The 11,635-nt window shown below is 36.1% G+C and overlaps 2 protein-coding genes across 2 annotated transcripts; one reads left to right on the top strand and one right to left on the bottom strand.

Moving 5' to 3' along the window:
- The first annotated feature begins 1,453 nt into the window (after positions 1 to 1,453).
- Positions 1,454 to 6,932, top strand: LOC136202601 (protein PLASTID MOVEMENT IMPAIRED 1-RELATED 2). The gene is made up of 3 exons (XM_065993327.1): positions 1,454 to 1,765; positions 3,502 to 5,871; positions 5,950 to 6,932. The coding sequence occupies exons 2-3, from the start codon at positions 3,581 to 3,583 to the stop codon at positions 6,908 to 6,910; spliced, it is 3,252 nt and encodes a 1,083-aa protein (XP_065849399.1). The 5' UTR covers positions 1,454 to 1,765; positions 3,502 to 3,580; the 3' UTR covers positions 6,911 to 6,932.
- A 1,791-nt stretch (positions 6,933 to 8,723) lies between these two features.
- On the bottom strand, positions 8,724 to 9,267 carry LOC136203373 (probable WRKY transcription factor 43). Its single transcript, XM_065994500.1, has one exon. It carries the CDS (start codon positions 9,259 to 9,261, stop codon positions 8,806 to 8,808), a length of 456 nt encoding a protein of 151 aa, XP_065850572.1. The 5' UTR covers positions 9,262 to 9,267; the 3' UTR covers positions 8,724 to 8,805.
- Positions 9,268 to 11,635: the final 2,368 nt, after the last annotated feature.

Raw genomic sequence — 11,635 nt, 5'->3', positions numbered from 1 at the left:
TTTCTCAATTTCTTATTCTTTTATCTCTCACTCAACTTTCTAACTTTCTAAACATCACTCTAATATTAATTTCGGAATCTATTTCTTACAAAAGTTTCACCATAAAAAATTGTGGTCTTTCTCCAAAAGAGCACCCGAATAAAGAGTCATCCTTCAACCCATCACTACATGGAATTAATAATATATCACAAAACAATTTAGTGCGTTAGACGTTAAGGGAATCTTTGTTTTATGTTTTTAACGTTTTTACAACCGGCAATGAAGATAAAAAGCGCAATCAAGAGAAACTGAAAGACATATTAAAAGATGGGTAGTCTTGGTGGAGGCGTTTTTTAAATGGAAAATTGAGATTGTTGGATACGAGGAAGTGAAAATCCGCATAAAATTGAAGATGCACGAGGAGAAGAAGATGGAGAAGAAATGAAATTTTAGTAATATTGATTTTGATTTCTAAATATTTTCTAAATAACATGTTTGTTTGGTATTTTGGGAATAAATGGTTGTCGTGAGTGTTTAGAGCATTTCCAATAGAGGTTGCTATAAAGATTGTCCAAAATTAAACATCATACTAAATATAACATTTTATTTCCTAACTAATCCACGTCACTTTCTTGGCAATTTTATATATAATTTATTTCAATCATAAATGTTGTTATAAAAATGGACCAATAGTATACAATTAAATTATTTTTTTTATTAAAAAAAAGTAAGCAGCCTTGGTAGAAGGTTGTCAAAGGCCGCCAAAAAATGGCAATATTGTTTGAAAGTTTTAAGCGCTCACAATCATTCTAATGAGACTCTTGAATTCCCCCCTACTTCTTTTGGCATTTTTTTTTATTCAATTCAATTACAATAAAACCTCTATAAATTAATAATGTTGGGACCATGAAATTTTATTAATTTATAAAGATATTAATTAATCAATAAATTATTAATTATTAATTTATAGAGTGATGAAGCTGAGGTTAAAGTTGGTGATGATTCGGTACGTTGGGAACCAGTCACAAGAAAGGAATCAATTATAACATCAATTACTCTTTATAAATTTTTCTTTTACAATTTGACAATGGTACACCATAAGTTTTGAATGCACCGAGAATAGTTAAAGATGAAATTCAACTAGATTTAAATTTAAAAAAAAAAGTACTATAAAGTCATATTTTGTTAAATTATCCTAAATATATATCTATATATATTTAGCATATGTATTTGAGAAATTATTAATTTATAGAGATAATTCAAAAAAATTATTATTTTATTAATTTATTAAAATTGATATTTTTTGAATGGGTCCAAGTCGGTACTAAAATATTATTATTTTAAAAATATTATTAATTTATCAGAACGTTTTACTATAATAGCAAATGATTGTATTTGTAAGGGAGGGAGATGATGGGCCGATCCTATATTCAGAAAAATAGATGCTAATGTAGGCCGTTATATCCAATGTAGAATAGAATGAGCTATCAAATTCAACTCCAAGCTACCAAAACTTCACCTACCCTTCACGCTCCCATTTCAGACCAACTTCAATTTTCTCGCGTTAATCTCGTGAAATTTTTCGGTAGAATCTTAGGCAACAAAATTACTAGATTTCCAAGAATTTCAATCAACCTTTGCCCAGCTACCCTTATCATTTTTTCCCCTTCTCCTTTTACCTGTTGATTCATTCGGACCTTAGAAAGGAAGCTCCGCCCTATAAAAACCGCTAGAATTTCTGTTATATGATTGCCTCCAGTCTTCAGAGAAGTGAATTTTCATCTCAGTGAGTAAACTAATCTCCCATTGCATACTATTTTGTTTTTTCTTTTCTATGATGAGTTGGGGCGAATCGTCATTCGTCATGCTGTTGGATTTCTTTATGAAGTTCTGTTCAATTTGTTAGAATTTTAGTCATCGATTATTATTGTGTTTTGGCTGTTTGTTATTCCATGTACAATAAAACCTCTATATTGGAATACGCTTGGGACCACACTATTTGTATAACAATTGAGAGTTTATTACTAAATAGAGTTTGGTATAATGAAATTTCTCAACACTCGTTTTTTTTATTTTGGAGACATGGTTAAGGAATATGAAATAATGTCACTTGAAATTGGTTAACATTATTACAGGCATGTATGGTTTATATATAATCTATAACAATAGACATTAATGGAACAAATTAAATATTTAGAATTTCAATTTAGAGTTTAGGTTTTCAATATATAGGTCCGGTTTGGGAATTAGCTGTTAGCTATTAGCTTATTACATTAGCTGATTTGACTAGCTGTTTGTGTAGACCTGTTAGCTAAAAATTAGCTGATTGATAATAGCTGTTTGTGCAAAAAGACGAATAAAGGCATTTTTTTAATACATAAAAATATGGGTTAATACACATATTTACCCCTGTGTTTTCTCGAAAAAACAGATTTGCCCTTAAATCAAATAAACTCACAAAATTATTCACAAACCTACAATTATACCCTAATCTAACAGAGCTGTTAAACGTCATTCACATCAAACCTGCTTGTCTCTAGAAAAACATCAGAAAAGAACAACCAATTAGAAACAGAAAAAAATATGCACATTCAATTTCGATTTAAAGCAAGTTAGAAGAACAGATTGATCAAAATTCATTTTCATAAAAGCTCAATCAACCTAATAAAACGGCGTATAAACCTCCTAATTAATCCAAAAGCAATAGCAATAGAAAACAATAAGAAACCAAATGAATTTTGATTGTCGTCATCCAATTTTTTTGGAGACAAGAAGGTTTAATGTGATCGCCATTTAGCAGCTATGTTAAGGGCAAATCTGTTTTTCGGCGAAAACACAATGGCAAATATGTGTATTAACCCTAAAAATATACATAAAATAATTAGGGTTAAAGAAGTCCATTAATTTTAATATTGCAAAATGCTAATTGAAAAAGCTCATAAAAAGAGCTTTTTCTAAATTAGCGTTTTCATCCCAAACCTCTCTCTACCAAACACTTCAATCAGCGGTTTCAGTGGTCAAACCACTAAAGTTGGTCAAAACCGCTCTTTTTATCTCAAAACGCTCTTTACCAAACAGGGCCATAGATAATTGGAAGAGTTCTATAAGAAAAATGTAAGCATCAATGAGAATATTAAATATTTAAAATTTCAAGTTGTAGTTTGTGTTTGCAACTCATAGATAATTTCAATATTTTTTTTTTAATATTTTATAATTTAGTTTGAATTCTTAATATATATATATATATATATATATATATATATATTATTACTATATAGAGGCATAGTTTCTAAAGGTGGGACTTGAAAAGTGTATAACAAATAACGTATGAGAGGTTATTCCTATTTATCACTGCCCAAGTTGGGACCGAGTTTTTTTATAACAAAATAGAGGTTATTCCTATATAGAGTTCCTATATAGAGGTTTTACTGTATTTAATTTATTTCGTATTGATTGAATTATTGAATTATGGATTTTGTTTAAAATGCATTTTTTATTTATTTTTCTTTCGTTTTTGTTTAGATAATCGACCAGAAAGTCTTACTGAAGTAGTAAGAGGTTATATGGTGAATTGCTTGAAATAATCTTTTTGGATGCTCAAATGATGCTGCCAAAAATAGGGTCTGCAAATAGTGATGGTGATGTAAATTCGAATAGTGGTCAGTTGCTTCGAGACATTGAAGCAATTAGCAAAGCCCTATATCTGCAGAAAGCCCCCACTGTTCGCTCAAAATCAGTTGAGAAACCTCGGTTATCAGAATCAAAATCAAGCTTGAACCTAAGAAATGTTGATGCAAGTGTGTCATACAAGGATAAGAAATCAACTTCAATATGGAACTGGACGAAGCCATTGAAAGCTTTAGCTCATATCCGTCATCAAAAATTTAATATCTGTTTCTTTTTACATGTGCATTCCATTGAAGGTTTACCCCCTGGCTTTAATGAAATGCATTTGTCTGTGCATTGGAAGAGGAAGGATGAGGTGTTGCAGACTTGTGCATCAAAAGTTGAGAATGGAACTGCTGAATTTGATGAGACTTTGGTGCATAAATGTAGTGTTTATGGTAGTAAAAGTGGGCCCCTTCATTCCGCTAAGTATGAAGTAAAACTTTTCTTGATTTATGTATCTGTAGTTGGGGCTCCAGTTGTTGATACGGGGAATCAGTGGATAGATCTCACAAGGCTCTTGCCAGTCACGTTGGAGGAATTAGAGGGGCAGAAAAGCACTGGAAAATGGACTACAAGCTTTAGACTTGCAGGAAAGGCTAAGGGGGCTACTCTAAATGTTACTTTAGGTTTCTCAATCATCAGGGACAACTTAATTGAGCCTAGAAGGAATATGTATGTACCTGAGCTTGTTAATGTAGTACGCAATCAGCCGTGTACTGTGGAGCAAAGAACAGGTTTTGGGCCAAGGAACAACAATGGATCACTTCAGCGGGTTGGAAGTGTTCCAAGCAGTTTAAATGGTAGGTGTAGGTCTAATCATGCCCCTTCTCAAGCTATTGATGTAAAGATCTGTGATGAATTTTCACCAAATATGGGGTTGGAGCTCTCCAAGTCAATCAACTTTCTATATCAGAAGCTTAATGAGGTAAATTTACACAGTTCAGAACAGCTTCATATCTTATCTGAACATGTGCAGCCCCTCAAACTAATGCCTGGTCTGGAGTTTGAGCCTGAAAAAGATATTGCTGAACATGATAGTGATAGCATTGAATTTACTGTCACCGAACAGGGAACGGAATTTTCCAATAAAGAATTGGATTTAAAAGTGTGTGATGTTCAGTCTATTGATGGTTCTGAAATTGAAACCATTGACGTGGATGAAATCTTTGAGGATGATGATGGCAAGTCAAAGTTTCATTCAGAAGATAACATCCTGGAAAATTGCGTGAATGCGGTTTTGGTGGATGACCACAAACTAAAAGGGAGTAGCGTTGGTAAAACAGGATCTAGCAGGGAAGATCTGGAGTTTGCATTCAATAGCTTTATGACATCAGAATCTGCAAAACTGGAATTCCCATTTACTTTGAGTGAGTTTTTGGAGCAGGAAAGTTGCGTGGAGACTGAATCAAATTACAGTGAAGGTAAAGAGATAAAGAGATCACTCAGCTTGGATGAACTCACTGAATCTGTGGCAACTGATTTCTTAAATATGCTGGGACTTGAAGATAGCCCCTACCATGGATTGACTTCAGATGGTGTTCCCGAGTCTCCTAGAGAACGTCTGTTAAGAGAGTTTGAAGAAGAGGCCATGACTTCTTGCGGTTTTATTATAGATTATGATGCAGATGGAAAGAGTGAAGAATTCTCTGACGTTACTCCTGCTGCATCTGGTTGTGAGGATCCTTCTAAGGATTTTAATTTTCCGATAGCTATGCAGGTTGCTGGAGAGGACCATGAAAGGGCAAGCCAATTGCTAAGTAGAAGAAGGAAGGCCAAAATGCTTGAAGATTTGGAAACTGAAGATCTAATGAAGCAATGGGGCTTAAATGAGGATGCATTTCAAAGCTCTCCACGCTATTGCTCTGATGGATTTGGAAGTCCAGTTGAGCTATTTCCCGAGGAGCGAGTTGAATTACCTCGACTTGGAGATGGCTTCGGGCATTTGGTCCAGATAAAGAATGGGGGTCACCTGCGGTCTATGGATCCTTCTCTATTCAGGAATTCTAAAAACGTTGGGAACTTGGTCATGCAAGTTTCTGGTCCAGTAGTGCTACCTGCAGAACTGGGCTCTGATATTATAGAAATATTGCAGCATTTGGCATCAATTGGAATCAAGAGGTTATCTATGCAGGTTAATAAATTAATGCCTTTGGAGGATATTACTGGGAAGACATTGCAACAGATAGCACATGATGATGCACATGGAGCTGCTTTGCCGGTTAGGTATGTTGGAGCATTATTTTGTTCTTAAAACTTTTATTTGCTGCCTTGCCGACTTATCATTTCTCATGGTTCTCACAGGCAGACTCCGCTACGTCGTCAGTTACTGTTTGAGCAAGATATAATTTTAGATGCTGAGATGGAGTCAGATAATGTAACACTTGAAAAACTTCATCTTTTGGTAATGGAGAAGATTGAAGCCATGTCAATTGAAGGGTTGAGAATTCAGTCTGGAATGTCCGAGGTGGCACCATCAAGCGTTGGTTCCCAACCTATTGGAAAGATGCTAGCTTTGGAAACCTGTACAGATTTGCAAGCTCTCGATGCTGGAGATTGCAGCAATGATGTAGAAAGATTATTGGAATTGACCATAACACTGGATGAGTGGTTAAGCCTTGATACTGGAGTCATTGGCAACAACCGCGCAGTAGAGGTTCTTGCAGCCCATCATGCTAAGTCCATGGACTTTATTGATTGGGATGATGCATCTGGTAGAAGGCATGGATTGCTGGGGGACAACCTTACTGTAGCTGTAATGATGTTACTTAGAGACCCTTTGCGAAATTATGAGCCAGTTGGTGCATCAATGCTCGCTCTGGTTCAAGTGCAGAGATCTTTTTTCCATGTCGAGCCAACAATGTTGCAAAAAGGTAGAAATGAAGATGATGGGGATATCAATGGGAAGTTGTTCATGGATGAAATGGAGGATGAATATTCCTTTGGGTTTAAAATAAAGGAAGTCCATCTTTCAGGGTTGAATGATGAGCCTGGAAAGACAAAGCATTGGGGTACCAAAACACAACAACAGTATGGAACTCGGTGGCTACTGGCGAGTGGCTTGTCCAAGTCCTCAAGGCATCCGATTTCAAAATCAAGAGCCATTGTGTTGTCTCAGCTTCCATTTATGAGAATGGTACAGAATAATGATTTCTTGTGGAGCATAAGTTCCCATGATAATGTCACAGAATGTGGTTGGAAAGAGTTGGATGGATTTGTTCCACATGTAAGAAACCCCAATGTCATATTTCCTAATGAAAAGTGAAAACATCCTAATTGTTTACCAATCCTAGGAACAGGAGGGCTTACAGGGCATACGTTTTACTTTAATTTTTTTTTTCTTCTTAAATGTGGTGTATAGCATTACTTCATTATTAGGAACCGATTATTTGAAGGAAAATGTGATTTATTTTGAGGAACCAAGAGAAAATGGTGAAATGGAAGCTAGGTAGTAGCATAGTAGTTCAGTTTTACAAATTTTATCCACAGTAGAATATCAACCCTTTTCTTTTCTATTGAGAAGAATGAATTACAGGATTCTGATCTAAGATTGTACGTTAGGAAACAAAGCATGCCAAGAGTAGTCTTTTTTTGATGTTTTGGTTGTTTTTTCTCAGTTGGCTTCTTTGAAACATAAACATAATTTTAAGTTCAACAAATGAAATTAGCTTTTTGAGCTATGATTAAAGACAAAGCAGGCATTTCTTCTTTTTTTCTTTTCTTTTAACTACAAAATGTTTAAAGATAAAAAATATTTGTAAAAGTTGAAAATCAACGGTAAACTTTGTTGTCGTGTGACCGAGAGGTCACGGGTTCGAGTCTTAGGCGCGGTCTCTTGTAAAAAAAGAAAAAAAAATGGCAGGGGAAGGCTTACCCCAATACACCATTGTGGTGGGACTCCTCTCCGAACCCTAGCTTAGCGGGAACGCGTAGTGCATCGGGCTGCCTTTTATTATTGTTCAAATACGAGGTGGGAAAAATAAAGCCATTATATATACAGGGAGAAATGGAAAGCCATTATATATACAGGGAGAAATGGTCAAATGGAGGAGGGGATTTCTGTCTTAGCGAACAGAGAACACAGATTATAAGAGAAATGTGGTTGATTAATACTTGATGTATGTAGAGGGACAGTAGGAAACATTTTATTGATTGCGTGAACAAAAACAAAGTACATCTCCATTTTATTGATTGTGTGTGCATAATTTTCTACAAAAACAAAAGAACAAAGGTATATTTACGGCCATGACTAATCTCTGATTGCTCATAATGGGATATATATACTTGTGATAGTAAATAGTGTTATTTGCGTGCATCCACAAAGTGTTGAACATAAGTTATATTAAAAGTTTCTTCTTCCTTTTGTTTCCATTATTGATGCACACGGAGGAGGTAGACCTGTTTATGGGTTGGGCCGGGCCGGGTTCGGGCCGGGTCTAACTGGGCTTTACATATAATTATCTTGTCCAAGCCCAACCCAGTCCACCTATATTTATATCGGGCTCGGGCCGGGCTGGACTTGACTATAAAAAGTAATTCCCAAGCCCGCCAAACCCGCCCATCTAATATGTTAATATTAAAAAAAAAAAAAATTCTAATGTTATTATTTTAGGACTTTAGAGTAATTTAATTTTAGATTCAACTACAAAATTTAATAACAGGAGTAAATTTTTTTTTTTAAATACACCACACATATATATATATATACAATTAAAAATATTACTATATAATATAAAATCGGGCCGGGCCGGGCTCACTTGGGATTTTGAGAGCAATCCCAAGCCCAACCCATTTTATATGCGGGCTTGAGCGGGCTTGGACCGGGCCGGGCCAAAGATCAAATATCAATGTCCAAGCCCAACCCATGAAGTGCGAGCCTGGACGGGTTGGGCGGACCAACGGGCTCATGAACAGGTCTAGGAGGAGGTAAGCAAAACGACATGACGTACTCCATCACTTTTGGCAATATTTGGCGAGTGGTATCGCTTTTTCAAGATGACCATCTCATCTCTCATAAGTTCTTCACAAGAAAAATGCTCATTTTTTTATCTGTTAATTCAGAGGAGATGAAGGAAAACTGAATAAGAATATAATTTCTGTAATATATGATGATTGTGAAGACAATACAAGGAGGGAGGAGCAATTGTATAATAAATAGGATTAAGAAGAGGTAGGGTGATTATGAACACCCTCATAGGTTGTTATTACATATTGTTCATCTTCTCTATCTCTTTCTACTCTTTTCTTAACTGGACATCCTTCTGCCGAGCATCGATAATAATTCCTTGGATTAGGGCTGTTTTTAACCATCTTCTTCCCATACTTTCTCCACTTGTAGCCATCATCAAGTATCTCAATATCAGTTTTTGTCTTGAATGACACCCTTTCTTTCCCTTCTTTCTTCTCCATAGCCTCTGCTTGGAGACTGGAAGAAGAAGGTCCAGGAATCATAACATGAGGAGAACAACTATAAACTGGAATATTAGAAAGGAGATGAGATTGATAATCCTCTTCTTGTTCTTGTTCAATCCACTCACCAAAAGTCAGTAACTCTTCTGACAACTCAAAATTGGTGAGGTTTCCATATTCATCACTCTCACCAGATATATGAGACATTATCAAATCTTAACAATTTAAGTAATGTGATTATGCTCAATTTCTTTATATATTAACAAATCAAAGAGGGCTGCTTCCTTGCTAGATTGCACGAACCTTCAACGTTGATGCTTAGCGACCCAATATCAACTATAGTAGGGGCCTACTTTGGATGACTTCAAAGTGGACTTCATTTTTTCTTTAATATTCATTTATTCATGTCAAATGCAATACTCAACGATATATTAAATTATCTTTTTACTAGTATGTGTGTCTTATATATTGTTATTCATATTAGAAAGCATTACATCATGAAAAACAAGGGTTTGGAGGATCCTGAACCGAAAAGAAAAGAAGAACTAGCATGAAATCGGGCTGCCTTAATAAGGTTATGGCAACCTGATTAGCTTGTTTCTGAATAAAAGTAAAGCTAACATCGTTACACATAATAATCATAAATCACTCTACCCAACTCAGAATAAACCGCGAGGACTCGGTTAAAGGCATCCACGATCAGCTATGACTCTGACTCAAGGAGCATGTTGGGCATACCCCTTTCCTTAACCCAAAAAAGAGCTTCTTTTACACATATGACCTCAGTAGCGCGGACATCCACTAGGCCTAAACAAAGCTTGGAGAAACTATCTCGGACTTGTCCCAGGTTGTTACGAAGAACGACTCCATAGTCAATCAAGCCCATCTCATAAAAGATGGAGGCACCAACGTTCAATTTGAAGGAAAGAGGGAGAGGCCGAGACTAGTGGTCAATATTGTTGAAACACAAACATGATTTTGATTTGACAAAATTATTTAAGTTAATCCATGATTAAGGGACAATTAAATTTAAGTGCTTTGATTTAATTGTACTAATATGTTTGTTCAATGTTGAGTATAAGTATAAATGAAAACAGAATCAAAAAGTAAGACAGGACAAAGTCAGCATGAGAACACAGCACAAGCTGAGTCGAGTGCAACTCAGCATAACAGAAGAAAAGCCATCTTCAGAACAAATATTTGAAGATGAAGCTGACCAAAGAAGCTGACCAAAGAAGCTGACCAAAGAAGCTGAATAAGACGCAACTCAGTATCAAAGAAGAGAAGTCCTTCTCTAAACTAAAGCTTGCAGACGAAGCTGACCACGGAAGCTGAGTAAGAGTGACTCAGAAACAAAGAACAAAAGCAACGTCAATAAAGTCAAGCTGAGTGTTCGTCAGGACAGCATGAATGATCCGTTTGCTAGAAGACAAGATCCGACAACTTTCTGCACCAATAATAGAAACCTTGGAATTACTCACAGAGTCAATTTCGAGATGCATGGGTCAACTGTCCGTTAGCTAAAAGACGAACTGGAACTAGAAGACACACCTGCAGGAAGAAGACAAGCCTGACGCCTGCGGAATTCAGACGACAGGATTGGCCTGCAAATCTGAAGCTGACCAGAACCATGTCGCAAGAAAGAGTCGTTTGAATCCAACGGATAATTCCGGATTCAAATGATTGTGCCTTCAGATTTCAACTATAAAAGGACAAGTTCATGCTTGGATCCGAAGCCGATTTTGCCTAGAAAAATACAAGAGAAAAAGAGAAAAGATACAAAGCACATTCAAACAAGAAAAAGATCTTACACCAAACTTCTATTTCTGTGTAAAAGCTAGATTGATTTTGTAATCATCTAAAGTGTTCTTCATCTACAAAGAACAAGTCTGTATCAATTGTAAAATTGAGAGAGTGGTGCTGAGTACTCGGTTTTAAGTACTCAGTGGTAGAGAAATCTAGGTGTTCGGTTATAGCACTTAGTAGGAGTTGAGTAGACGAATAGAGGAAGGTACTCTTGCATATTCAACTGCCTTGTAAACGGTTTGTGCTCTACCTTTAAAGAGCTCAGTATTGGATTGAAAAAGCCCGGAGGGACTCTAGGGACAGGACGTAGGCGGAGAGGCCGAACCAAGATAAGTCGTGCTGAGTAATCTCTAACTCTCTCTCAATATATCTATATATGTGTTGTCTGATTAAATTGCTCAGGATATAAATTGCAAAAGCTGACACTGAGTAATCTTGGTGCTGAGTTGGAAACTGACCTCAAGTGTTAATTCCCAACTCACAAGTAAAACAGTTCTAGTCAGCATCTGACTAAAGCTGTCTTACATTTCTCGGCCGTGCTGACCTAAAACTGAGTCAAGTAACTTAAAGAATTAATTAAGTCAACATTATTTAGCGAAAAAGTTACATTAGTTCCTAACCCCCCCCCCCCCCTTGGAACTAATCACACAGGACCAACAAGTGGTATCAGAGCTAAGTAGCTCACTACTCAAAGATATCACTATCTTGAGCTGATCCCGATAAATGGCTGAGAACAGCACTCGTTTCCTTCCCGGAAATCAAACAACACAGATAC

Source organism: Euphorbia lathyris, chromosome 8 (assembly GCF_963576675.1).
Source record: "Euphorbia lathyris chromosome 8, ddEupLath1.1, whole genome shotgun sequence".
Taxonomy (NCBI): domain Eukaryota; kingdom Viridiplantae; phylum Streptophyta; class Magnoliopsida; order Malpighiales; family Euphorbiaceae; genus Euphorbia; species Euphorbia lathyris.
This window is presented reverse-complemented; position numbering and strand designations above follow the sequence as displayed.

What these genes read in the sequence shown, in the direction of transcription:
- LOC136202601 (XM_065993327.1), top strand. Translation starts at nt 3,581, where the DNA reads ATGATGCTGCCAAAAATAGGGTCTGCAAATAGTGATGGTGATGTAAAT. An exon ending in GGAGCTGCTTTGCCGGTTAG is followed by an intron (nt 5,872 to 5,949) that starts GTATGTTGGAGC and finishes TGGTTCTCACAG; the next exon opens with GCAGACTCCGCTACGTCGTC.
- LOC136203373 (XM_065994500.1), bottom strand. Translation starts at nt 9,261, where the DNA reads ATGTCTCATATATCTGGTGAGAGTGATGAATATGGAAACCTCACCAAT.